This window comes from Rhododendron vialii, chromosome 12a (assembly GCF_030253575.1).
Source record: "Rhododendron vialii isolate Sample 1 chromosome 12a, ASM3025357v1".
In the NCBI taxonomy this organism is placed as follows: Eukaryota; Viridiplantae; Streptophyta; class Magnoliopsida; order Ericales; family Ericaceae; genus Rhododendron; species Rhododendron vialii.
The window spans coordinates 25,644,397-25,671,209 of NC_080568.1; the positions used below are offsets into that span (position 1 = coordinate 25,644,397).

The 26,813-nt window shown below is 39.6% G+C and overlaps 4 protein-coding genes across 6 annotated transcripts; 2 read left to right on the top strand and 2 right to left on the bottom strand.

Annotated features, from left to right (window-relative positions):
• Positions 1–641: 641 nt before the first annotated feature.
• On the top strand, positions 642–1,889 carry LOC131310969 (uncharacterized). The gene has a single exon (XM_058338254.1). It carries the CDS (start codon positions 1,106–1,108, stop codon positions 1,679–1,681), a length of 576 nt encoding a protein of 191 aa, XP_058194237.1. The 5' UTR covers positions 642–1,105; the 3' UTR covers positions 1,682–1,889.
• Positions 1,890–2,795: 906 nt separating this feature from the next.
• On the bottom strand, positions 2,796–3,829 carry LOC131310877 (uncharacterized protein At3g17950). Its single transcript, XM_058338128.1, has 2 exons — positions 3,632–3,829; positions 2,796–3,530 (listed from the first exon to the last, which is right to left on the bottom strand). Exons 1-2 carry the CDS (start codon positions 3,716–3,718, stop codon positions 3,048–3,050), a joined length of 570 nt encoding a protein of 189 aa, XP_058194111.1. The 5' UTR covers positions 3,719–3,829; the 3' UTR covers positions 2,796–3,047.
• Positions 3,830–5,373: 1,544 nt separating this feature from the next.
• Positions 5,374–18,979, bottom strand: LOC131310876 (uncharacterized). 3 transcript variants are annotated; one of them, XR_009195326.1, is made up of 12 exons: positions 18,859–18,979; positions 18,674–18,766; positions 18,474–18,538; positions 17,220–17,274; positions 11,870–11,959; positions 11,670–11,754; positions 11,480–11,575; positions 11,011–11,195; positions 10,839–10,927; positions 6,111–6,210; positions 5,929–6,035; positions 5,374–5,851 (listed from the first exon to the last, which is right to left on the bottom strand). XR_009195326.1 is itself a non-coding variant. In XM_058338126.1 (12 exons), the coding sequence occupies exons 1-11, from the start codon at positions 18,907–18,909 to the stop codon at positions 5,991–5,993; spliced, it is 954 nt and encodes a 317-aa protein (XP_058194109.1). In that variant the 5' UTR covers positions 18,910–18,979; the 3' UTR covers positions 5,374–5,851; positions 5,978–5,990. The 3 variants fall into 3 exon arrangements, 2 of the variants coding, with proteins under 2 accessions (XP_058194109.1, XP_058194110.1); XM_058338126.1 differs by having other exon boundaries at positions 5,978–6,035; XM_058338127.1 differs by having other exon boundaries at positions 5,974–6,035.
• A 1,532-nt stretch (positions 18,980–20,511) lies between these two features.
• On the top strand, positions 20,512–25,346 carry LOC131311689 (protein C2-DOMAIN ABA-RELATED 4-like). Its single transcript, XM_058339231.1, has 3 exons — positions 20,512–20,812; positions 21,744–21,839; positions 24,788–25,346. Exons 1-3 carry the CDS (start codon positions 20,702–20,704, stop codon positions 25,076–25,078), a joined length of 498 nt encoding a protein of 165 aa, XP_058195214.1. The 5' UTR covers positions 20,512–20,701; the 3' UTR covers positions 25,079–25,346.
• Positions 25,347–26,813: the final 1,467 nt, after the last annotated feature.

Here is a 26,813-nt window from a genome sequence, read left to right on the forward strand (position 1 = left end):
ATGGGAACAGAGGTACAGAAGATTTAACTTCTTCTAGAGGACACACTAGCGCAGAATGCAAAGAAATGTCGGTTCACTCCCACTATTGCACTTGGCGCATACTCTTCGAGAAGGTAATCGTGTTGTCGATACACATTTAAACCAGGACACGCATCTTTGTCAGTGTCCAAAATAAGATTCAAGCCATGCTCGCGGCTGCTATGGCCGCGCGGGGTTGCTTTTGTTAGTGGAGTTGCCCCTTAATTAGTTTTACTTGTTGCTCAACTGTTTTTCTGGTGAACCAAAAATAAGGAATCCAATAGGCTTTCTTGTTTGATGAACATGAATTAATGTTGTTGTACTAACCACTGTTAGTTGGATAGAAAACTTATGCAACCCTCCTTCCAAGACAAGAAAGCTGTTACTCATACTTCATTACCCCAAAAAACAAAAAATTTTAAGAAATAAAAACTACTAAAATTAAGCTAATTAATGCCAAAAGGAAATCCAAATTTAAAAAAATGCCAAAAACATTCATCGAGTTGTTTAATTAAAAATACCCAACAACATTTTACAACCTCCCTCACTCTCTCCCTCCCAACCACTACCATTTGGCTTAAGTTCAATATATTTTCCAACAGGCTGTCATATGCCAAACAAACTCTTACCCTTCACCCTAAGTCTCCATTGACACTGCAGAGAACTAGAAGTATATAGCTAGGCACCCTTCTCTCTCTCTCTCCCTCTCCTAAAGTCTCCATTGACACTGCAGAGAACTTCTGCAAAGAACTAGAAGTATATAGCTAGGCACCCTTCTCTCTCTCTCTCCCTCTCCTAAAGTCTCCATTGACACTGCAGAGAACTTCTGCAAAGAACTAGAAGTATATAGCTAGGCACCCTTCTCTCTCTCTCTCTCTCCCTCTCCTAAAGTCTCCATTGACACTGCAGAGAACTAAATAGCTAGTCACCATTCTCTCTCTCTCTCTCGCATGAGCGCACGAGGATCAGGGGAGTCGCGCGCGCACACAATACAGAGACAATTGAGCAAAAAATTTCCACTATTCACACAACAGTTTACAAAAAACTCCCGCTGGAGGAGGAGCAACGCGATCGACATCTCTCTCTCATGGGTAATGCAGCAGCATCATGTGCACCATCAATAATCTGCAGTAGTACCGGAGCAGTCAAGGTCTTGTTCAGCGACGGAACGCTAGAAATCTACACGAGGCCAGTCATGGCAGGAGAGCTAATGCTGCAAAACCCGGGACACTTCGTGTGCGACTCGAGCCATCTCAAGGTAGGGCACCGGATACCGGGGCTCTTGGCCGAGGAGGAGCTCGACCTGCAGCCGGACCGCTGCCGCCACGGCCAACAACGAGGACTCTACTATCTCCTTCCGATGGAGATGCTGTATTCGGTGCTGACGAACGAGGAACTCAATTCTCTCAACGACAAGGCCTGCAAGGCGTTGAAGCAACAGGGCACGGGAGGGATTAATGGGTACTTGAGTTTCCCGAAGATATTCCCCGCGGCATTTGGCGAGTTTTGTCTGTTTCCGAACGATCATTCGGAAACCAAGACGACGTTGTACTCGGAATCTGTGGCGGTGGCCGCCACAGATTCGAGCCATTCGAGGCAGAGGTCGTGGACGCCGGCGTTGGAGACCATCCTCGAGACTCCGCCGCGGAGGCTAATTGGATGATCACGAACTTGGGTCTCTAATATTGTTTTCATTTCGGCTTTTTTTGTTTTTCTTTTGATGTTTTGGGAAATAGTAATAATGGAAAAACGTTTGGAAACGCTTACGTTTTGTTGTGATTTTGCGGAGACCTTATTTTGTACTAAATGAGAGAAGGGTATGGCACACATTGCGCGTACAATAGTGGCTTTGTTACGGATTTTTAAGTTCATGCTACGTATTTTTACAAATATCAATAGTGTAAAACACTCTTCCGATACATCATGAAGTATGGTATGAATTAAAACTTACTACTATAACCAAATCGATTATATATTGTCCAATATCCATTTTAATCAGTTGGATTTTGTTTTGTTGTTATAGTCGAAGAGCGTAATTTGATCTTTGACACCCGATTTTTTTTTTTAAATTAAGTTTCATGTACTTTGTTTTTTACAAATATAGGACAAATTTACATAATTTTATCTAGCTAAAATTAAATTTTAAGATGTATGAAACATATGCACTTTTAGAATGCTTCACACTATTCACAATGCACAAAAGTTTTACCTACACCTAAACAACTTGAAATATTCATCTCTCTCTATAGAGTTTTTTTTTTTTTTTTTGTCACTAAACTTTTATGCAACCCAAAATGAACTTATTTTTCTATACCTATTTTTTTGGCAAAAACAATTCCTACATGTACTGTGGGGCTGGTTGGGAGTGGGTTGGAGTTGAACTCCCATCATGGAGGAGCAAGCTCCATCACCTTCACATCTTCTTTCTTACATTAACCAAAAGAGTTCTTCTTATCAAGAAAAGTTAAATTTGTTTTTTTCAAAATAAACCCCATCTTGCAGATTTTTTTTTATAAATATTTTTCGCTTTACGAGACAAATCATCACTCCCTCCGTCCCAATTTAATTGTTCTTTTTGAAATTCGTGTCACTTTTTAATTGATTATATCTCGTAATTTATATTATATTATTTTATTTAAAAAATATTGTATTATAGAATTAATCGAAATTTATCAAACAAAATCCATATTAAATATAAAATTCATTATTGATTTAAAAATATAACTAATTTTTTATCCGGTTAGAATAAAACTAGAGACAATTAAATTAGAACGGAGGGGGTATCTCACAATACGTCAACTTTAATTCAAAATTCCTTATTTCTGTGACGGGAACGGGGCCTTTGAGATAAATAAGTAAAGTAAATAAAAAAATATTTAACACTTGACAAAAAAAAAATCTATACCACAGAAATAAAACAAAGTGTCCAATTAAATCATTTAACTCCACTTTATATCCGGCAAATAGTTGGTTAGCCATCAAATGATCAATCAACCGACAACAATACGGAGAACACCGAAATTACATTTCTATCCCGCACCACCGCTGCAGATCCCGGTAAGCGACACGGGAAACCTACAAAGAGCTCCGCCGCTCGAACCCGTCGCCTCCTCCTCCGCGGCCTGCCGCGGCGGCAGCACCCTCCCGTCGGCGAACAACATCCCGCCCTCCCGCGTCCGACCGCCGCCGCCGCCTTCGAGTTCCGCACCGAACAGCGCCACGTCGCCGAACCTCCGCTCGACCTCCAGGAATTCCCCCAGCGACGACGGCCGCGACTCGTCGTCGTCCCTGCACAGGCTCCACCACCTCCGCCGCCGCCGCTCCGCCACCGACACCAACGCCCTGTTGCCTCTCCTCCGCCCCCCTCCTCCGCCGCCGCCGTCGTTCCCCACCGCGGCGGCGGCAGCGGATTCTCCGCGCTGCGAGGGGACCCTGAAGGCGATCGCGGGGAAGTTGACGCCCATTAGCGTCCCCAGCGTCGTGCTCCGGTCATGGAAAAACGAACCTGTTGACTGTACACACACGCACCACCGACACAAACACAATTACGAGTTTCGATGAATACGTAATTGAAGAAAAGATAGATAAATACAGATCGCGGATTTTTTTTTACCTCGGTGTCGAGATCGGAGGAGGAAGAGGAGGAGGAGTTCGTCGGAGAGCATGGGGGTGGAACCAAGGCATTTGCCGGATCTAGCATCAATTCTCTCTCTCTCTCTCTCTCTCCGTGTGTGTGTGGAGTGGAAGTGAGTGAACTGGAATTTGAATCTGGCAGAAGAGAAACACTCCAAAGGGAAAGTTTGAGTTAGATTGGAGGCTTCTGAAATACTACTCCACTTGCTACCCTACTCTTACCAAATTAGGCTTCTATTTTTTTCACCCCCCAGTAATATTTAGGAGTTTTTATTTTATTTTTAACTTTTTTTGTCATGATTTTGGAGTTAAATAATTTATTTCGATGAAAAGAACTAGAAAATATAAAAATGTGAATCAAAGCTAAAAAAAAAATACTCATCTAATAAGACTACACTAAAGACATTTGTTTGGTATTATTATTATTTTTTTGTCTTTGGCAAATTTTTATTTGCATTTGATCGTAAGTTTTTTACTATGTTTTTAAACTTTTCTCATCAGATAAACAGTGAAGTTTCAAAAATTTAGGAAGAACGGTTTGAGAAGCTTAATTATATTTTATTGCGCTTTAGCCCTTTATTAGTTGCGATTTCTCAGAAGAAGTCCGAAAAGTGAAAACCGTATCTCCACACCTGCTCAACCAATTTTTTTCCAAATAATCATTGTAAAGATTTTCATTTAAGTAACCCAGGCATTTAAAACTCCCAATTTCCGAACTATGCATGCTTTTACGAGAGCGCTACAACACGATGTTCACTTACTTCAACGTGAATCAATTATGGCATAAAGTAAAGCTTAAAATCAAATTACAGAACGCTCGAGAGCAACAACAAATGATATGTCAATCACGCACGCAAGAAGACAAAGGCGAGCAGATCGATCAAAAAGTGTGTCACCACTTGAGCTTATCCTTGAGGTTACATAATTGGGCTAGCTCCTTTGGCAAAGAAACATCTCATGTGTTGTTGGTCTTCTTTTGATTTGGTTACTCTAGCCTGCTACGTGAAATAAGATTTATTATATTTTCTTTGCCTCTTGAAGCAAAATTTAATTCGTTATATAGGAGTACCTGACAATGTACATACCCCTTTTTTCTAACTTCTTGTACAATGGACTCTTTGACCTTCTCCTAGTTTTAGTTGGATTAATACTACTAGAGTTTTGATATGGTGATTTGGGACGACGTCGATGATCACTAACAGCTGAAAACCCTTTGATTAATTTTAAATTCCACATTCGTGATGGGGAGGAGAGGAAACTCTCTCTCTCTCTCTCTCTCTCTCTCTCTCTCTCTCTCTCAGACACACACATATATGCCGGCATGCACGTGATTAATTCTTCTGTTGCTCCCCAAAAGATGTTTCTATAACTGCAACTTACACTCTTACAGCCTCGCTTCATGCACCGCGATGAGGCTTGACATGGAAGCAATACCCCAAAATAAGCCAACTCCATCAGGTCAGCTCAGCACACTTGCACTGGAAATTTAGCCGGTCACAAAAGCTGGAAGACTTGAACCATTCTAGTCAGATAGGAGCATCTAATATCACTCCTACGGAAGAGAACAAGAGATTCCAACCAGTGAAATCACGCCCCCTCCATTTCACCCCCAATAAGAGAATCTGGGAGCTCGATCAGTGAAGTTATCCAATACGTGAGGCCGGTAGACGTGCCCACGCTTCTTATGGCTTGACTAAAATACAATGACATAGGAGCTGTAGCTATCTCAATTCTCAACTCAATTTCTTCTCAACAAGAAGGTCAAAAGGAGGAAAACGAAAGAAAACATCGTAATAAAAAATGGGGACTTTGAAGTAACCACCCCGTACATTTGGTTCTGTAGGGTCTCAATGCTACAAGTTTTCATTTTTTTATTTACAGGTTCAACTACCCATCAACTTTTCATTTATTTGTTTCTCGTGTCGGTCTAATCCAATGTCATCGCTCATATGAAAGTTGGTAGGTGGAGGAGATGCATATCTAAAGGTGTCAAGATGTAGGTTTTGTTTCCAGGACATCATCCAGCAATCTGATGTTTCCGAGTTCGAGAAGTACCTCCTTCGAGGCAAGACCATCAACAGAAAGAAACACCACACTGTAAGGATAACCCACCTCATTCCAAGAGCAGGCTGCAGATGCTATACTCTTCCTTTTGAAGTCTTATCAAGGCTGAGCCATCTCGGACCAACTGAGCTACTGCCTGTTTGTAAGAAAAGGACTCTTAAGACAACTTACGAACGTTATTTGCCATTGTTCACTGTATTCAGTAGTTTTTACCTCCATTTTTGTTTAGAAGGAAGAAAATTTTGACCAGAAGATTACGTACATCATGGATCATCTTACTTCGTCCGAACCAATTCCAGAGGTACACTTTCCATTGCCAGCTGAAAATTCAAAGTCAAAAACTGCAGAACCAAAGATAGCTGCTATTGAGAATGACTATCTGAATTGATGCTTACCCACTGTCTAGGAGTTCTAGGATCTGATTTTGGATGCAACTTTGATAGCTCCGATGCAAAGGTAATGACAATTGACACTTTGAATTCTATTGAAAATGGACTGCAGAGCAATTAAAATAAACTGTCATGCATGCACTCAAGTTAATATGGTGTATAGATCACGTCAAGTTCGAGGAAAGCCAAATATGGCACAAGCACAATAGCAAAGAACATTGTCAAAAGCATACAAAATTCTTTTGAAAATAAACAAACATGGGTTCCAGTAAGTTGGAAATGGTTTCTCCTTGAATTGACATTCAAACAAACAGTTCATAAGCAAAAAAATTCATAAAGATAACAGTCAAACCAAATGACGAGCATGCTCAAGCATAGTAACAAGTTTTGGGAATATTTTCTCTTCACCATTGAGGACAACTGTAATGACCAAAAATTTTCCAAATAAAATTAAATATTTTATTATAATTCTTTTACTTGATTGTCATTTTATCATTCTTTATTAAATTAAAGTGATTGTCTTATTATAATTTAAACCCTTGTACTAAAAATAAAATAAAGTGTGCATGTGTGTGCCGTGAGTGTACAAGAAGGGGAAGAGAAAGATTTACTCCTCATACCCATTAATTAGTTGCACCATGTACAAACCCATTGGAATCACCCTAAAACCCAAGAGAGAAATGGGGGAGAAAGGGAGTTTGTCATTTCACTAGTCAACAACTCTATTACCCAAGAGTTTACCACCACCACCCATCACAATTTCCATCGCTAAATCACCTCCCTAATCAACCACCCTATTGTCCAAGAGTTGGCCATCCTCACCCATCAACATTTCCATCAACCACCCCATTAACCAAGAGATTACCACCTTCCCCCTCACTAATCTCATCCACCTATCAAATACCCTTAAAACTAGAGGTGGCAAATGGGTGGGTCTGGATGGGTTGAAACAGGTCGCGGGTCAAATCTAGGTCAAATAGTAAACGGGTTAAAATGAGTCGGGTCGAATATAGGTCAAGTTAAACCGAAACCCGCCCGCCCGCCCGCCCCGTTCTACTTGTCACCCCCCCTCCCCCTCCCCCTCCCCCTCCCTTTTTCCTCCTTCCTTCTCACTGTCTTCCCCCGATATGGTTGAAACAAGTTCACAAATAGGCAAAACCCCGTGGGGTCTTTCAGCTATACAAGCCAATTGGTTTTTTTTTTTCTTTATTTAATTTTTTGTATTTGTACGTTCCACTTCAATTTTTTCCCAACCCGTTTTTCCCTTTTCTTCCCTGTCAAATATAACTCAAAATCCACTTGAGTCCCTTGCCCGCACCACTGTTGCATGATGGAATTTCGTGCGCTAATCTATGGGTTTTTTTTCCCAATCCTCACGACACATTGGTAACATCGCATGGAATAGCCACCTAATCATCCACGTCAACCCAAACGCAACAGTATATACGCTAGTTTTGGATTAAAAAGTAAAGTTGACTCTTTTTTTCTTGTCTTTATTCAAATTATTTTTGCATTTGTTAGTTTTGCGTAAAATTTTTGTAACCTATTGATTCATCTCAACAAGATGAATCGAAAAAGTAAAAAATTATAATCGAAACTCATAATTTTGTGATAAACAGTTTTTTTTAACTCATTTTTGTCTTTCTAAAAAAAATTATGAGTTTCGATTATAATTTTTTACTTTTTCAATTCTTCTCGTCGAGACAAAGCAATAAGCCATAAAAGTTTGACGTAAAAGTAACAAATGCAAAAAAAAATTAAAAACAAATAGAAAAAAAGATGTAAAATTTCCTTTTAAATCCAAAATTAGCCATAATATTAGCAATCCGACCAAAATCAAAAAAGATTAAAAGGAAGTAATTGTCCGAAAAGCCGCAGACCACTGTTCGGTCTTTTCCTTGTCGGTTATTTCCTTCTTCATCATTTTTTTTTCACGTGTAAACCCATTTCAATCGCAGGTGTGGGTATTTTAATTCTAACCCATATTGAACCCATTTTCAACCCAACTAAACCCATGTAAATATGGGTTGAACCCATATTAACCCATTAAATAATATGGGTGGGTTGGGTTTTAAGTGGGCAGATTTGGGTGGGTTTAAAAATATGGGTTGAGATTACCACCTCTACTTAAAACCAATGAACATTCTCCATCACCCATTCTAAAATCCAGGAGGAAAGAGAGAGAGAGAGATTGCCACCTCTACTTAAAACCAATGAACATCCTCCATCACCCATTCTAAAATCCAGGAGGAGAGAGAGAGAGAGAGAGAGAGAGAGAGAGAGAGAGAGAGAGAGAGAGAGAGAGAGAGAGAATTGAGCCGAAAGGGAGAGGTGATGGGATTACTCCCTAAATCTTGTACCACAAGCTTGGAGATTCACATACATAACCACACTATCACAACTCATTAAAACTCTAGATTTTGGCCATAGAACCCTATGGATTTACCATACAACCCTAAGATCTTTAAGTACTATTGAATCTCTTGAAAAAAGGGGAGTTGATGTGTGAGTAAGATAGGGGGGGGGCGGCGATTGAGAGGACCGGAGGAAAGGGAGAAGTCTCATGCCTATAAATACCAAGCCTTACCCATTCACTTCACTCACACCTTCACCTTTGTTCTTCTTACCCATTGTACTCAAAGTCAAAGAGATAGAGTGAGGCTAACTGGGATTTCGGCCAAGAAAATGAAAAGGGAAAGAGAGAAGTTGGCCACCATTTTTTTTTTGCCACCACATCGCCATTATTAGACCACCTTTCAATCTTGGAAATTTTAGAAGCTAGTAGTTCGTATTGTTTTTTATTCGAGGAAAAAAGAAAAGAAAAGAAAATCAATTTCTTTTTTCTCCGAATCGAACCCGACGAGCCGTCACTCCATCAGCCACCCATACCGACAAACTGTATCCAACTAACGCCAAGAAGAATGGTAGAAACCTCCTACCAACTCACCTAAGTATAATGTTGATGCGTTATATGATTAAATATTGAAATTAGAATTTGTATGGTATCGCATGTTAAAATTTATATATCGATTGCAAGGTAGAAACCTCCTACCTACTTATTTAAATATATCACAATTATAGTTTTCGTTGAAATGCTGAAACATAGTTTTTTTTTTTATGCATGCGAACCTACTGGGAACTATAAACATTTTAAAGATTCAATGTGTTTTGTTTACTGTTGTAATGCCATAGGAAGAAATGCTTTAGAATGAGACTAGTTAATGATTCCGGAGTTAGAACTCAAATTATTATGCATTGATAAAAAAAAATAAGTGTACTGGCTTGGGAAATTAAAAAGGTGAAAAGCTAAAAATGTTCTTGGCTAGACTTATTAGATTAAGTAAAGGTTAAAAAGGAAGTTTGGTGGTTGTGCTAGCTGCATGTAAAGCAAGAAAAACAAAACAGAGGTAAACTACCTGGTGTTGAAAATGATAATACAATCGTAGAAGGAAAGAATCTTTGATGCTAGATTTTAATTACTAGGAAAACATGATCAGTAACTTAAATTCGTAAGTGTACTGTTAAAAAGAAATAGAAGATGCATGGTCTATTATCTAAGCAAAGGACTTTGAATGTGACTAATATGACATGAAGAAAGTCATTAAACAGTAAGTAGAAATTTTCGACTGGATTATTAGTGATGCCGTTAGAATCCGTAAATGGTTAGAGATTATATTATCTTTGTCACATGATTATTATTTAGCAATCTTTGAAAGATTATTGTGTACGCGAGAAAATGATGCATGTGTACGAGACACAAGAAATGATTATGAAAAGAAATGAGAAACTAAAATGTGAAAAGATTAATACTTGTGTGAGCATGAGAGCCCAATGGAGTCTCAAAGAATGGTTAGCGGAATCATGGCTCGGGTGTGCATGTGTGAATCTGAAAGAATGCTGAGTGGAATCATGGCTCGGGTGTGTGTGACCTAGGAGCCCAATGGAATCTGAAAGAATGGTTAGGGGGAACTAGTGTCGTGTGAAAATGGTGAAAGCGCCAATGAAATGAATAAGCCTGAGAGCCCGATGGAATCTGAAAGAGACAGTTAGCCGAATCAGTGCTTTTGGGTGGAAAAAATAGCCTTGGAACCCGATGGAATCTGAAAGATGGTTAGCGGAACCAGTACTCGAGGAAATAAAATGGAAAGTGAAATCGATATTGATAAAACGATGACACAAATCACGATACGCTGCGTCGACTCTAAAAGGACATTGACACCTTTTTGTTGAACTGTTATATATATGTTGAACTGTTAAATCTTTGTGGTTTACTTTACAAAGTTATATATTAATTTTTGCTAAAGTATGGGACATAGGGGTATGAGTTAGCTATTGGGCTTAATTGCTCACGGTGCTACTTTTTGTGGCCCATGCCAGAGTTTAGAGATGTCCAGGTAGTACTATCCGTTGGAAGTGTACGGTCCTGATAAGAGACTTGCCGAGGAAGAAGAAGGATACAAAGAGTAGATTACCTTAGTGTCCTTCCTATCATGTTCACTAAATGTAAATTTGAATTAAAGAGAAATTTAGTTTGTAATGACTTTATAGTTATTAAATGATTAAAATAACGTTCCCAAAAATCGGGGCGTTACAACAACTAAACCTGCTAACGATTTTTTGAAAAGTAAGATGAGAATAGCCAATAGGCCCTATTTATGTAGAAGACCAGGGACAACAGTTTCACAAATAAAACGGCACAGGATTAAAGGAGAGGTTGTGTAGTCAGAAACTCACCCAGCATAAATTGTCGGACAAGTCAAAAGACGGGGGACTATGACGTAAATGGGAAGAGTCATTTGACGGCAGACATCTCCATCTGCTATCTAATTAGGGAAGGAAATACTCTGTCAAAATAAAGGAAGAAAGGAAAGATAAATAAAACGTAACATAACATAACTAAAATTGCCTGGGTAGTTTGAATTAGAGAGGTTTCAGTGATGATTCTTTCTCCGAGAAGAGTTGATTCCACACGAAGCAAGTGGATATCAATGGAGAGAATAGGAACCGCAGATGCTTCAACTGTTAGCTCACCACTAATAGGATCTGACAATGAACACTGAGTGCATATTTTACCAGTAACTCGGAAACCACCTAGTCAGCAAAAACCACTATCAATCTTGAATGTCATAACCTGGTGAGTATTAGCTAAATTTAAGGCCACAACGAAATGCAAAAACAACATCATTCGATGTTTAAATCAAATGTATTTGCAGACTATTCTACTTCTATCAAATTTCATGCTTATCAGTAGTTGAGAAAATCATTTAAGGTTTTGAGGAGGTTTGTAAGTAACACAACATTGTCAAGGAAGCTGAAAAAGAGAACAAGAAGCAACCTGATTAAGGAAGAGACAGAAAAAGAGAACAAGAAGCAACCTGATTTTAGTTCCGGAAGCAATGGATGTCTTTGTGTGTCCTGGGTAATGTAAAACAAGACCATTTCAGGAGAAATTGCTTGATCAGGGAGATTAGCTGAAGACAACACAACAGTAAAAAGGAAGCTGATTCAGCGCATCGATCATCATAAGTTAACTGGAGAACTATAAACGAGGAATATGCACAATACCTTTTTCAGTCTCGATTATGAACTCCACAGTGGCAGACAAAGATTTATGCAGGTATCCCCTGAGTATTTCTACAGTTGCCAGATACTATCATGGAATTTATAAGAGAAGTATGAGGTCAATATCAAAACTAAGATTGCCGCAGAATGGGAAGGCGGAAGAAGGCAAAGAACAGAAAGCCTAATTGTGATGAAAAATCTACCTGGATGCTGATATCAGCTCCGTGAAAGGTTTCATAAAACGATTCTAAATTGCCGTCTCCTGGATTTTTTAGAATAACAGAAAATGGTATCTGACATAACCGAAAACAATTATCTCAGAGGCAACATCAGAAATCAGGAATTGAACATTCTGTTATCCTCAAATATTAGAACTTAGAATACTATTTGATGAAGGAAAATTTGCAATGCTCATTTAGAACTTTGAGATCATGCTTAGTCTACAGAAATTCGTGGGGTCATGCCCCAATTGCAACAAAGGGTTTCTATGTATTATGATTCATCCAAACTAATGACACACAAATTTGTTTTTTCAAAAGTATCGCACTTCGCACTCCATGGTACAACCATAATTTTCTACCTCTATCAAATTGTGATTTTTTTTCCCCAGAGTTTACAGAACTCTTGGCTACTCATAGGACTTTTATTAGTCTTCTTGTTCAGATACGCCAGTACAAAATGGTCCGCTAAGAGAAAGCATTGTCATGTTCTTGATATGGCTAGGTCTCTTCTTCTATTTTACTCCGTTCCTTCTGCATTCGCAGAAGAGGTACCACAGCTTATCTCCTAAATCAGCTTCACTTCTCTCTATGTGTACTTCTCCCTATGCGTGTCTCTATGGCAATTCCTGACTAGATCACCCATCGTGTTTTTGGTTATGCCTGTTTTGTCCTTCTCTCCAAAAGACCGTACTAAGTGTAGTGCTTGCTATGTTGTGTCTTTTTGGGGTTGGAGTATGTTTTTACTCAATAGGAGTACCGATATGAATTACGATGTCATATCACGATGATCCAGTTACCAAGAAGCAATGTTGTAAAAACCGGACCGGTGAGCGAACCGGAAAAGGGACCGGGTGGATGGGTCAACCGCGGTCGAACCGGAGTTGAACCGTTGTGTCATAATTATGTTAAAAATATATTATTAGTGTAAAAAGAACAATGAATCAGTAAAGAGGTGCAGTTTTCATGTTTTTCCTCTGTCCCACATCGGTTAGAATTCTTTTGTGAGAAACACTTTCAACCATAAAACCATCACACAAACCAAACCGAGCCTTATGTCCCAATTACTTGGGGTCGGCTATATGAATTATTTTCCTCCATTGAGCTCTATCAAGGGCCACTTGTTCACACAAACTCATTATACTTATATCTTTGCGCACAACAGCATCTAATGTCAATTTAGGTCTACCCCTCCCCATAGCATTGCTACGCAAAGCTATCATATCCGCTCTCTTAACTACTGAATCTCTTGGTCTACGATAGACATGCCCAAACCACCTTAGTCTATTTTCCCTCAACTTATCCCCTATAGGTGCTACACCTACAATCTCAAGAACCGTTTCATTTCTAATCATGTCCCGCCTAGTCTTACCACACATCCACCTCAACATTTTCATTTCCGCTACACTCATCTTGCTTACCTGTTGTTTCTTAATAGACCAACATTATGCTTGTAAAGCATCGCTGGTCTTATGGCAGTTCCGTAGAATTCTCTTCAATTTTGTGGGTACCCTCTTGTCACATAGTACACCAGTAGCGCTCCTTCACTTGAGCCACCCCACTTGGATCCTAGGGGTCACATCATCGGCAATCTCGCCATCTTTACTAATAATTGAGCCTAAATACCTAAAATGATTGCTCTTTGGTATCTCCTGGTCTTAGATCATCACTCTTTCTTCATGCGCACTGCTAGTACCACTAAACTTGTACACCATATACTCAGTTTTACTTCTACTTATCCGAAAACCCTTTGACTCTAATGCTTCCCTCCAAATTTCTAGTTTCGTATTAACATCTCTAGTGGTTTCATCTACGAGGAGAATGTCATCTGCAAACATCATACACCATAGGATATCCTCCTAAAATTGTATAGTCAATTCATCCATAACTAAGGCAAAGAGGTACAGGCTCAAGGCTGACCCTTGATGCAATCCTATAGTGATTGGAAATTCACTCGTTTCCCCTACTAGTGATCTTAATGGTAGTGACGGCACCTTCATACATGTCTCTAATCACCTTGATATACCCTTTGGTCACTCTCTTTCTCTCCAGAACCCACCACACCATATGATGTACCTAGATCATAAGCATTTTCTAAGTCTATGAAAACCATATGGAGATCCTTCTTCTTTGCTCTGTGTTTTTCTACCGATCTCCTTAATAGGTAGATAGCTTTCATGGTTGATCTTTCAGGCATGAACCCAAACTGTTTCTCTGACACTGTAGTCACCATCCCCAAGCGATGCTCAATAACTCTTTCCCATAATTTCATCGTATGAATATCAATTTAATACCTCCATAGTTGTTGCAGCTTTGAATATCCCTTTTATTCTTATAGATAGATACTAAGGTGATCCTTCTCCATTCGTCGGGCATTTTCCTCGTCATAATAATCTTGTTGAACAACTTCATCAACCAAGTCACCGCCAGGTCACCTAGACTTTTCCACACTTCAATAGGGATATCATCTGGTTCTAAGGCTTTACCCGGTTTCATCTTTTTCAAAGCTCTAACCACTTCGAACTTTTGTATTCTCCGATAAAATACAACGCGGCAGAAATCAAAGATGGGTGGGGTTCTTGTGTATACCGCCTAAGGCAAGCACTCTAGACCCCACGATTTCCACTTTATCGGCGTTTAAAAGTTATTTTTTCCTAATGCAAGTTCAAATTTTCACCGGTCCAGTTCAATTAATCTGTCAGTGGGTTGATCGGTTCAGTGGTTCGGCTATCTATTTCTAGTGGTTTTCATTACGGAGGCTGGTTTTCAATCTAGAACGGTTTTTGTCAATGTCCGGACCGGAGTATGGTCCAGTTGAACCGACCAGTCCGGTCCGGTTTTTAAAACGTTGTCAAGAAGTTGTATGTGTCTTGACATGTTACCTTCCTTGAGCATCTCCCAAACTTCTTTCTTCCTCCCAAACTACACATGTTACCAAGAAAGACCATTCATATTCATCATTTCCCATCTAATGTGCCATTTAAGGAGCTTATATCCACTCTTAGAACTGTTGGATATTCCTGTAGCTCCGCCTCTACCTCTAGTTCTCCTATACTCCCTCCTTACCCTATGGTTTATTCCCATCGCCATGAAACTTCTCTACCTCTGCCTCTAAGTTCCACTCTCTGTGGACCCTAATTCGCCTGACCGTTTGCATTTTACATGTGATCATCGTCCATGGTAACTTGGCTTCATGAATACTTGTTTCTCTTTCTTCCTATCGTTCTTTTTCATCTTGTATCCATAATTAATGTGACCCTAGATCCTACAAAGAAGCTTGTAATAATCCTCATTGGGTAGATGTCATTAATGCCAAGCTAACCACCCTGGCTAAGGATTAACTTGGGACTTAGTTTCTCTGGAGGCAGGTAAAAGTTTTATTGGTTGCATTTACGAAGTGGAGACCCATTCTGATGAGTCTTTAGAGTAGTATAAAGTGCGTTTATTGGCTATAAACTATCTCAGAAAAATGGAATTGATTACGATGAGACATTTGCCTCTCATTGCCGAAATACCAATGTTCACACTTTGATTTCTGTCGCTGTTGGGCAACATCGCCCCTTTTCAATTGACATTAAGAATGTGTTTCTTAATGGTATGCTTTGAAGAAGTTTATATGTGGCCTCTCTTGGGTTCTCTCATGCTTATAGCCTTGTCGTTCACCTCGGTCTACATGGACTTAAACAGTCTCCGGTTTCGGGATGTGATTCTTGAGATTGGTTTTCAACGTAGTATTCACAGTTATGATCCCTTTGTTCACTACACCACTCATGGGCTTGTTGTACTCTTATTCTATGTGGATGACATGATCATTACTGGTTTCGATACTCCTGGTACTAGTGAGGTGAAACTCCATATCTTCCGCGAGTTTGGGAAGAAGGATTTGGGCTCTCTTAGGTATTTTCTGTCACAAAAAAAATATGCAGATGAGAGGACATTCTTCATCGCGCTCACCTTACTAATGACAAAACCGTTGATACTCCTATAGAGAAACATGCCTAGTTCTCTGCTTCAGATGGTGTTCCTTTTTGATGATCCTACAGAACACCATGAGTTCCTTGGCTGCTTAGTTTACCTCCTATGACGCGACCCTCACACTACGCATTGGGCTACCTTGTTGCTTATTTGCAATTTGTTCATGGTACTATTGTTCAGTGTTTACTGCTTTCTTCCACTTCAAGCTTGACTCTTCATGCCTGTGTGGATGCCATATTGCCAATTGAGCAAGTGATATCTCTTCCCAAGCCTACCTCTAGATTTTGTGTTTTTCTAGGTAATTATATTATTTAGTGATAGTGAAAAAGGAAGTAGCAATTTGTTATTGCTCCTCATACTTTGGCTTTGTTGGCTTTTACTGGCGATGGATGTCACTCTCTCAATTATTAGAATAGCAGCGCTATTCATAATGTTGACAATTAAATTTGCTATGATCGAAAGAAACATATTGAGAACACTGCACCTACTTGATTTCTTCACTATGACTCACAATGCAGCTCGTTTTCATTTCCTCCTTGGCAAACTCCCGATGCTTCTTGTTGGAATGTGTCCCACATTGCCTGGACATGCCACATCTGTGCTAGTTATAAGGCCTCAGTTTCCCTCTTCTTAACACCTGGGTTTTAAGGATTAGTGTGGGCTGAGCTTTTCAACTCTTCTCTGCTCTTGCATACAGAATTGGGGGGAGGGCCGAGGGGCTGTTCAACGTATTCTAGTTTAGTTTTATCATAATTTTGTCTTATCTCTTTTCCCAAGAATAGTTTGGACATTATGCTTCCTAGGGCTTTCCCACATTATGTAATGGTCGGTCCTGTATTAGCTATTAGGTGATCTCTTTCTTATAGAAATTCTTGTCTTCTTCCTTTTGCATAGTACCAAAATCAACATATTGGTAGGCTTGCATTTAAGTGCAAATGTTGTCTGCCTTGCTTGTGAATGTTTACTCACGTGCTCCATAGGAGGGAACCCACAACTGTCACCAATTCCCACTAATTCCTTATTAGCACACCTATACTCAGTTCAACACCTCCCCCTAACCCCAACCTCCAAAGAAATTTAATAGAATAGTTACATAAAAGTTGCAGGCAATGTTATTAACATCAATCAACATATAAGAGTGAGAAGGAGATGAATAGTAAGGACCTACACAACTGCAAGCAGAAACTATAGCTGATTGGGTAGGTAAACAGTTCATCATATTGCCAAAAATAACTTTTAGGAAAAGAAAGTTTAATCCGAGTAGTTGAAAGTTGAAACATCAGTTAACCATCAGTACGTCAACGGTAACAAAACTCGTCCATACAGTAAGCAACCTTATGTATTTCAGGTATCTACATACCTCCGTTGTACCTGAACCTATCCTTCCAGAAGATTTGACCTCAACACTCTTATTCCTGTTGTAAGTGAATATTTTTTTAAGAACAAGAACAGGAAAAAAAACAAATAAGAAAATCATGCTCAATCGGTTAAAAATCCAAAAATCTTTGCTGCATGTCACAAAGGAAACTGAATTTTGATTGTCATAAAAAATTCTGAACAACTAAGACTACTTAACCCTAGCCATACAACTAAAACCAAAGGGCCCTATGAAGAAATTCAATAACAATATATTACAACCAGACACCACCTCCGGCCTGAGGTCTGCGATTTATGGTTCCCTTCGCACATAAGTTACACATGATTTGCTCAGATTCATCCTTGCAAAGTTCTTCACCATTTCCTTAACACCACTATTAATATTAAGAGCCTTTCTCCTCTGGCAACTTTATAAGCAGTTGCAGATTCTCGTGACATTATTTTCTGTAGAAATCTTAATTTTTGCAACCAGATTGACAAATGAGAACGACTTAAGCATAGAATAGACATGTTGATGTAGACCCACAGTCGTACAACCAAAGAGTAAATTCAAGCCTAATCGCACCCACGATATTGAAATTCTAAAACCCTACTTTCTTCTCTTTTATGCCTCCCCCCTACATTGAGCCTTAGTGTTTGACATGCTACTTTTGAGTCTAAAAATAAGCAGCAAATACTGCCTATGATAACTACAATTAAGCACCACCAAGATGGTAGCCGAGATGGCCAAGGAACTGGGGTGAAATTGCCTCCCTCCCACACAATCTTGGGTTCGAATGCTGCTTGTGGGTAGTAGGGCTCTTGAGTGAACCAAATGCTGTGTGGCCGGTCCTTGGGCCTACCAGTACCTTGGTGGCTATGGTGACGGGCTATCCTCCTCCAAACAAGGGTTAACTAGCAAGAGTGCCCCGTGGTGACGACTGTAATTAGGACAGTTAGCCATGGCTGAACATTCCACAGTGGGTGGGCACCTCATCGATCACGCCCATAGGGAAAGCTACACTGGTCGCTCCTTCCCATCCTTTTAATCGGGGGGAAATAAACTACAATTAAGCAACTGAAACTTTCATGGCCCTATTCTATCCAATGCATCCTTAACTAAAAGAATTCTTCCATATTTGCTCTTCAACTGCTTATCCCACTTCAATTCCCTTACCATACATCCTAACTTAGCAACAATTTTAGTGCAATAAGGATTATTACCAAGGAGGGTGGGTAAAAAAGAGAGGAGACATACACAATCGAGATAGGTTTCAAAACACCGTATACAGACTCGATCACTCCAGCTGATCCGCCTCGGATCTGAAAATGATATGAACAAGCATGAAGCATAAAAATCAGGAAAAACCAAAGGTCAACTTTCAATACTTGTCTCTCTTTTTACTATTCCCTTCCTTGCTTTTGCCTATAAACACAAAAGGGGGAGCTAGCTAGAACCTGCAAGGTGACTGATCCGTTCACATTGAGACGAATTGCGGAGTGGGAGAAGGAAGATGGAGATTTGGTGACGATTGTGCCTTCAAGTGGCTCCTGCAATTAGTTACAACATAATTCTACACCCGAGAGAGAGAGAGAGAGAGAGAGAGAGACGCAGAATTCAAAGGTTAGAGAGAGAGAATTACAGTGGGACGATATATGCGGTTCGAACGGGAGAGCTTGATCTCAACGGACATGGTGACGAGACGACGCAGTGTGAGGAAATGACGAGATCGATTGCTCCTGAGCTCCGCTCAAATAGTAGTACCGTAGGAGTTACTCTGGGAAAACTATTTATACCTTAGGCTAATGACTTCTACAGTTTCACGCCTCTTTTATTTATTGGCGCTCTTCTTTTTCTTTTCTTTTTTCTCTTCTATTCACGTGAAATTATTAAATTATTCTTATTTGTTGAACTATTTTTTTCATATAAATGACAATTTGATCCTTTTACATGAATAAAAATTTAAAAAAAGTGTCAATGAATAAAAAGGGATGTTTAAATCATTTTTCTACCTTATTGTTTACCAGTACATTTATTTGTATTGATGTGAATTGAGAGAGATGGTGCGATCAGTGTACAGAATTTCGTCATAGGAATTGGTCACAATGGCAATAACGTCATTGAGCTCTTCTAACAAAGTTCGTCAACTAACTTTGACATGGGGTGAAATGTGGCTTTTAGTGTATCTGATTGTATTTGATGGCTTTCAAGGGGCCAAAGATCAGAAGGTTTAGGTTTGAGTCTATGGAGAGACTTCGAGATCTCTTTAGTTGTTCATAACTTACTAGCTCCCCTCTGTCCACTGTTGTATATTGTCTGTCAAAAAAAAAACCTCCTGCAAGAGTTAAAGTGTTATTTTCGAAAGGCAAAGGAAGAGCATGTGCTAAATAGAAAACCTCAGGGGGTGTGCATGCAATTTACCCATTTCTTTTTGAATGGCTGATCCCTCGTCGATCAAGGGGTGCAGGGGGTGTGGCCACCAAATTTTGGCACTTTGCATTTTTTGTGCTTTAGAGCCAATTTCGGGGTTTTTATTTATTTATGAAAATCTCTTCTAAAAAATGGTGCATAATAAAAAAAAAAAACACTTGAGGAGTTTTTATTATTTCTATAATTCTATTATATCATTACTCACAAAATTCTTAGAAAAGTGATTTTGGCACTTCACATTAAGCCATTGACACTCCATTTTTTGTCTTTATCCTATGTGAAATTATCAAATTACCCTTTTATTTTATTAGTGTTCATTCACTTTAAAAGGTATTGTTGTAATTTTAAAAAAAGAGAGACAAAAAGCGAAATGCCAATCTGTAAAAATAGAATGCCAAAATCAATTTCCAATTCTTACATAAAATTTATTCTGCACCTACCGTCAAAATACTTTCACAGATTGACGTTATAATTAAAAAAATTACGCCCTCTCGTCGCATTTTAACTGTCCCTTACTGGAATTCGTGCATTTTCAAACTCTCAAAAAATATATTTTTATATGTTACTTTTTTTATTTTTTATACTTTAATAAAAAAAATTGAAGGGTTTGAAAATGTACGGATTCCCATAAGGGGGACGGAAAATTATTTTGTCACTCCTTTTTTTTGTTAACGTCGCTCTCCTGAAAGTATATTTTGGTGCAAAAATACACTTACAGAAGCGTAACATTAAAAAAAAAAAAAAAAAGAGCCACAAAACAGCAGCCTTTATATACTTTACAATACAGAATTTAAAAAAAATATACTATTGACTCCCGATCTCTCCACGTAAAAGACAATTTTGTGACATTCTTTCAATTTGCCTCGGTCTGCTCCGAAAAATTTCTTGTGCCTCAGGTTACCAAATATAGATCTACTATATATAGTATATAACAAGGACGGTTAGTACATATCTTTGCCTCCGGTTACGTAATCTTTGCAGAATTGGTCAGCGCCACCCTGGGGAGGGAGAGTCTGGCTGCTGGCTCATCGTGGCCTTCTTCGTCTTCCCTAAACATGGACAGTTTATTGGGTCTCCTTAGAATTCGCGTCAAGCGGGGCCTCAACCTTGCCGTCCGGGACGTCCGTAGCAGCGATCCTTACGTCGTCGTCAAGATGGGCAAACAGGTATACACACATTTCTACAAAAGGCATTTACGTATGTCTCTGTGTGAATCTGTCCTCGGTGATGTATGTTTTTCCATACATGTTACGATTAGAGGTGTCAAACGGGTCGGGTTGGCAAGGGCACGGTCACGTGAACGGAAGTGGCCCGGGCACGGCACGACACGGTTCTAGATGGGCATGAAATTTATAATGTATTGAAAAATTTAATATCCGGGTAGATGTCTCGGGGTGAGATATTTACATTCTCAGCTAGAAAGCAGGCATATAAAATTCCAGGAGCTAAATTAACAAGGTATAGATGGATGGGTGGTGTTATGAGAAAACAAATAAAGAGATTTTATTTTTGAATTGGAAATATTAAGAAATGAATCTATTAGGAAAAAGGCAATAGTCGCAAAAAGAGTCATTTGACACTGTATAATCAATGAGTTCATGACATGGCCGACAAATTAACGCACCAATAACAAGGAGTGATGAGATTGCGGTGGAGGGTATTAAAGAGACAGAGAAGGCAAAGGAGAACTGCACTTAAGCCATAAGGAAAGACATACCTCAAACTGCGCGTATGACTTCAAATGGATTAGTGGCAGATTAGGTGCTAAATTGACATGCCATTGATATTGGACTTGGTAAACACTGCCACAAGATTTGGACTGAAATTTGGTTGCAACAGTTGTATCGTATCTGGTTCTAATATCCTTGGTTTCTAAGTTGGAGACGTATGTACCAACTTAGTGCTTGGACTGTTAAACAGCCATCAAATTGGTTTCCCCACACTTCAACATGATGACAAGTGGTTGCAACAGTGGATTTGTAATATTGCAGTCAATATCTGCTTTTAATTAATATGTTTCCTCATTGTGGTTACCTAATATTTTTTTGTTACTTCATGTCAAACGCCGTATGAATGCTGATATTAGGCTTGTTGCAGAAATTGAAGACTCGTGTTATCAGAAAGGATGTCAATCCTGAATGGAATGAAGATTTAACTCTTTCCATTTCAGATCCTAATCTCCCAATCAAGTTGGTATGTTCATTCGTTATGTCTTTCTTTGAGTAGGACATAATAAGTGTAGTTTGTTTACTTAGTGTTAACACAGTTGTCCTATGCTCATCCAAAGGTTGGATATTGGCTGCTTTTGTCAAATGTTCACATGTTATATAAGGTTAAGCCATTAAGAGTATATAATGTGTGATTGCTTTCTATGGATAAAACAGAAATGATATTGGTACCGACGGGGTCGGTACCGAAATCGTAGGGATGGCCGCGCCGGGCCGTCTCCGGCCACCGGACGGCCTATCCGAGCCGTCCAAAAATTCTAAAAAAAAAAAACGAGGGGGCTTACGCTGGAATCAACGGCATCCGAGGTGTGTAAGGTGCTTGATCCGAGCACTCTTTTTTCGTGTATATATGTATATTCGCGCCGGTGGCCGGAGACAGCCCGGCGCGGCCGTCCCTACGATTTCGGTACCGACCCCGTCGGTACCTGTAGCACTACTCATGGATAAAATGCTTGTCATTCGAGGAGATACACTAGTTTTATTGTCAAATTGTAGTTTTGTTTACATTGTTGCCAGAACTTTCACGTACTTAATTTGGAGTTCTTAGGTATCGGATTCTTTATGATACCAAACTGATGTAGGACAATCCTAGGAAACTTAAATAGTGTGCCAACCTACAAGTGGTTTTTTGGTGGGTTGAGTTGAAGAACAGCTTCTAGCAACATACTAAATTATGGAGAATACAAAGTAAGGTTTATAGGTAACAAAGTAACAAACACTAGTTAGTGATATCTAAGTTGGGCCCAGTATAAGGTGAAGGTAGAAATTTTCTTTAGCAGGGGCTGAGGTAAAGTGCAGTAACCAAAATTCAACTTTTGGGGTTCTTTTGCACAATGGAAAATTCAAAGAATAGCGATCACTTGAATTTGAGTTTTGATTATCTCTGATGGGCTGACAGTTTATGAGCTGTGCGATTAAGATCCTACCATAATTTTTTGATTTGATAAGTAAGACCTTGCCATGAAACTAATAGGATCTCTATTTCAAAGGAACTTTTTCTGACTCATAATAAGAGGTCTACCCGTATATTGAGAACTTGACTACTCGAAATTGAAAATCTTCAAGTCATGTGGAAAACCCACTGGCATAGGAAGAAGAGGGTGGGGGTTATGTTGTTGGGCACTCGATTATTATGGTGTTAAAAACCTCTTCCCCTGTCACCACAAAAAACAGCGTTTTATGTATAGGCTTTTCCTTTCTTTTTGGTCGGTTTTGCAAAATAATTCTCCCCATTTCATTCCAAAAGTGGCAGAGTGACCTTAATCAAAAATACGTTTTCTAGCTTGCCCATTTATTTTATGTCTCTTTTTGTCATTCCGGCTTCTATGGCTAAGAAATTAGAGAAAATACAAAGAGACTTTCTGTGGAGTGGTGTAGGGGAAGAGTTTAAATACCATCTAGTTGAGTGGGACAAGGTTTGTGCTCCCATGAGAGAGGGCGGTTTGGGTGTGAGGAGGTTAAAGTTGTTCAATCAAGCCTTGTTGGGCAAATGGCTTTGGAGATTTGCTTGTGAAAGAGAAAGATGGTGGAGAAAGATAATAGTGGCAAAGTATGGATGTGGGTGGGGAGATTGGGCTTCCCTTGATGTGAGGACCCCTTATGGTGTGGCACTTTGGAGGGGCATTATGAATGGGTGGGAGGCTTTTGGCAAGAATACTCGTATGGCGGTTGGTGATGGGCGTAGAGTGAAGTTTTGGGAGCATGTATGGTGTGGGAATGCATATCTTTTAGCTTGCAACAGAGATGCGAAAGTTTGTGATTAACTCCATGTCCACAATGGAGTTACTGTTTGGGATATCCGCTTGCGTAGAGATGTGTGTGTACAGGAGGAGGCAGCTTTGATGGTGTTGCTCTTTAGAGTGTATGATGTATGGGGGTTAGGAGAAGGGGAGGATGAGATGCGGTGGAATGTATCCTCATCTAGAGCCTTTCGGGTGAATTCCTTTTATCTTTATGTCGGAGGGGTAATCCCTCCTTTCCTTGGCAAGCTATTTGGAAAACAGTGGCTCCGCTTAAAGTGAGTTTCTTTGTTTGGTGCGCGGCTCAAGGCAAAATTCTTACTATCGATAATTTGATTCGGTGAAGGAGAATCTTGGTAAATTGGTGTTATATGTGCAAAAGGGATGCAGAGATGGTCAATCACCTTCTGCTTCATTGCCCGGTGGCGTGGGAGCTTTGATCCTTGATTTTCTCTTGGTTTGGGATACAATGGGTTGTTTCAAGTAGTGTCATGGAACTCTTAATTGCTTAGAATGGGGCCAAAGTGGGAAAAAGAAGGAAGCGTGTTTGGGCTATGATCCCTCTTTGTTTGATGTGGGTGATTTGGCGTGAAAGAAATTCGAGATGCTTTGAAGGAGTTGAAAAGCCTTTATCTAGAATTTTTTTTTTTTTGTTAAATAGCTTGTATAGTTGGGACAAGTATGATTGTTTTCCATCTCTTGACCAATTTTTAGATTGGTTTGAGCTTTTTCAATCGAATAGGAGTGCAAGTGTATAGGGGCTTTTTGTCTTGTGGCCTTCAATTGTATATGGGGCGGTATTCCCTTAATGCTTTTTTGGTAATATAATCTTTTACTTATCAAAAAAAAAATTGTCACCGTTAACAGTCACTGTGAGGTTTTCCTGTCCAAGGGAGTTGAGGAACTAATAAGGTTCAACATACTGACCCGCATAAGGGTCCTTCAAACTTGTTAAATTTCACGTCGTTAGGCCATAGCAAGTTAAAATGAATGGATTGGACGCAAAAAACTGCAACTAGTATTTGTAAAGTTTAGACCGAGAATTTGCTCACGTAGCTATACATCTCACATGATTCGTTTTTTATCTTATTCACTCTGGTTTTCTGTGGCTTTTCCTTCATGGGTTTCTAAGATTGTGTTTATGTCCATCATTTTTGTTTCCCTGAATCCGAAGACTGTGTACGACCATGACACGTTCTCCAAAGATGACAAAATGGGAGATGCAGAGTTTGACATTAAAGCACTAGTAGAGGCCATGAGAATGGATTTGCACGGGCTTTCATCTGGGGTAACAGTCACAAGAGTCGAACCGTCAAGGCAAAACTGCCTAGCGGAAGCTAGCTCTATTAAGTGGACAGACAGGAAGGTTAGTCAAGATTTGTGCCTCAGATTGAGAAATGTGGAATGTGGTGAAGTGGAACTGTCCCTGCACTGGGTTGACCTTCCTGCCACCAAGGCTTTATAGAGTTCATGAAGGATGTTTACTTACTTGCTATTATCCACAATATGGGTAAATAGTAGGGGTTGTGTTTGGTATACAATAATACATGTATGACAGATTGACCTTCCCGTACGTTAATAGCGTATGGGATAGACGTTTTTCTCTTCTGTTGTCAATTTTTGTGTGTAAGTTCCTATTACCCGTTCTCTTTTTTGTTTTTGTGTTTTTGTAAACTTGTGCCTGTTTCAATTGCAGGTTTTGTTTAAAATGTTATCTAAACCGATTGCAATTTGGAAGTTATTTATAATTATAAATGTGCAATAGGGAAAGTACGTAGTTTGGTTGAAGAGAAAAATGTCAGTGAGCAAACTTGAACGGTCGCCATAAGTTGGCCGTGTTAATTTACTGGTGAAGTTGTGGCATGCGCCCGTTAGAGCTACTAAATATGCAGCCATTTTTGGTGTTCTCCGAAGGAGTGTATTCACTTTGCTGTGATGCACAGCAGATTCACCCGTTTATGCCAGTTTTCCTCTTGGGTTTTGGTAACAGTTGTTGGAGAACTGTGGGTGGTCTTTTTCCCAACGGGCCGTAGAAGTTCTCAAAGAAAAATGCTGGATGAGCCTGATATAGTGGTCAAGATCATGAAGGATGTAAATACTTCATTGCAGGGATGGACCGAGGGGCGGCCAGAGAGGGTGACCATCCACCCCGACGTTATTCTAATCGAATTAGGTCGAAAAAACTTAAGTTATGTAAATCCGCACGTCCAAGTTTGATATATATGCTTTTTTACCTATTATATTTTTGTCCATACATTTGCGCGTGCCGCCTGAAGTTGAAAACCGGCGTCCGTCCTTGCTTCCTTGTCCTCTCGGAGAAGGATCCCTCCTTCAGCTGTTGGATTAACTACTGTAAAACAAGAGCGTATTACTTCGGAATCTGATACTGAAATATAGAATATCAAAATGAAGAACGACAGCTGGGTTAAGTCGCGGACTAGGTCGCTCTTTTTAAGACGTTTCGCGGCTCTGCCCAGATTGTGCAAGCAGTTCGTTGAGTACCACGCCGTCCCCAGGATAAAACAGCCCAGAATTCACCACCTCTGCTCGGCCTTCTCTGCACAGAAGAAAACCGAAAAACAAAACACAATTCTACCTATTGCTCGAACTCAACAGAAACCATTTTTGTGGAGGGAGAGAGGGATGTTTTTTTTCTGTGTAAAAACGTATTCTGAAACTCTGAATTTATAGGAGTAGGAGGAGCGGGTTGTGGCCACGGTTTTGGAAAACAAAACAATCAAATCCCACTAATTATGCACATGTTTTTAATCAATCCGTTAATCAGCAACAAATCAGATCCCACTGATTATGAACACGTTTTTAATCAATCCGTTAATCAGCAAGAACTTTCCATTTAGAAAAGGATTTTTGAACACGTTTTTAATCAATCCGTTAATCAGCCAGAACTTTCCATTTAGAAAAGGATCTTTGATTGACTGAATATCTTGTAACAAAAAAAAACGTGTTTCAGAATTTTAACAAAAATGTGGGCTTAACTAGTACGTGCGCGAGGGGCTCAAATCTCGGATTTGCACCCCCTTGCACAAATAACCTATGACGCGCACCAGATTAACTAGTTTCCGAAATTGTCACCCATTTTTCTAAACGCGCTAGACCTCTCTTTGGGTCCTTATTCACAAACTCATTTGTGTGCAAAGTCATTTAAAGTAGATAGAAGTTTTGTGACTTAGCAATGTGGG

Bases quoted from the DNA above. Each gene is read 5' to 3' on its own strand.
- LOC131310876 (XM_058338126.1), bottom strand. From the start codon at position 18,909: ATGTCCGTTGAGATCAAGCTCTCCCGTTCGAACCGCATATATCGTCCC. The intron at 18,539-18,673 runs GTTCTAGCTAGC...TATCATTTTCAG, and splicing joins ACGGATCAGTCACCTTGCAG to ATCCGAGGCGGATCAGCTGG. The intron at 17,275-18,473 runs GTATGTCTCCTC...CACTTACAACAG, and splicing joins TTGAAACCTATCTCGATTGT to GAATAAGAGTGTTGAGGTCA.
- LOC131310969 (XM_058338254.1), top strand. From the start codon at position 1,106: ATGGGTAATGCAGCAGCATCATGTGCACCATCAATAATCTGCAGTAGT.
- LOC131311689 (XM_058339231.1), top strand. From the start codon at position 20,702: ATGGACAGTTTATTGGGTCTCCTTAGAATTCGCGTCAAGCGGGGCCTC. The intron at 20,813-21,743 runs GTATACACACAT...GGCTTGTTGCAG, and splicing joins TCGTCAAGATGGGCAAACAG to AAATTGAAGACTCGTGTTAT. The intron at 21,840-24,787 runs GTATGTTCATTC...CTGAATCCGAAG, and splicing joins CTAATCTCCCAATCAAGTTG to ACTGTGTACGACCATGACAC.
- LOC131310877 (XM_058338128.1), bottom strand. From the start codon at position 3,718: ATGCTAGATCCGGCAAATGCCTTGGTTCCACCCCCATGCTCTCCGACG. The intron at 3,531-3,631 runs GTAAAAAAAAAT...GTGTGTGTACAG, and splicing joins CCTCCGATCTCGACACCGAG to TCAACAGGTTCGTTTTTCCA.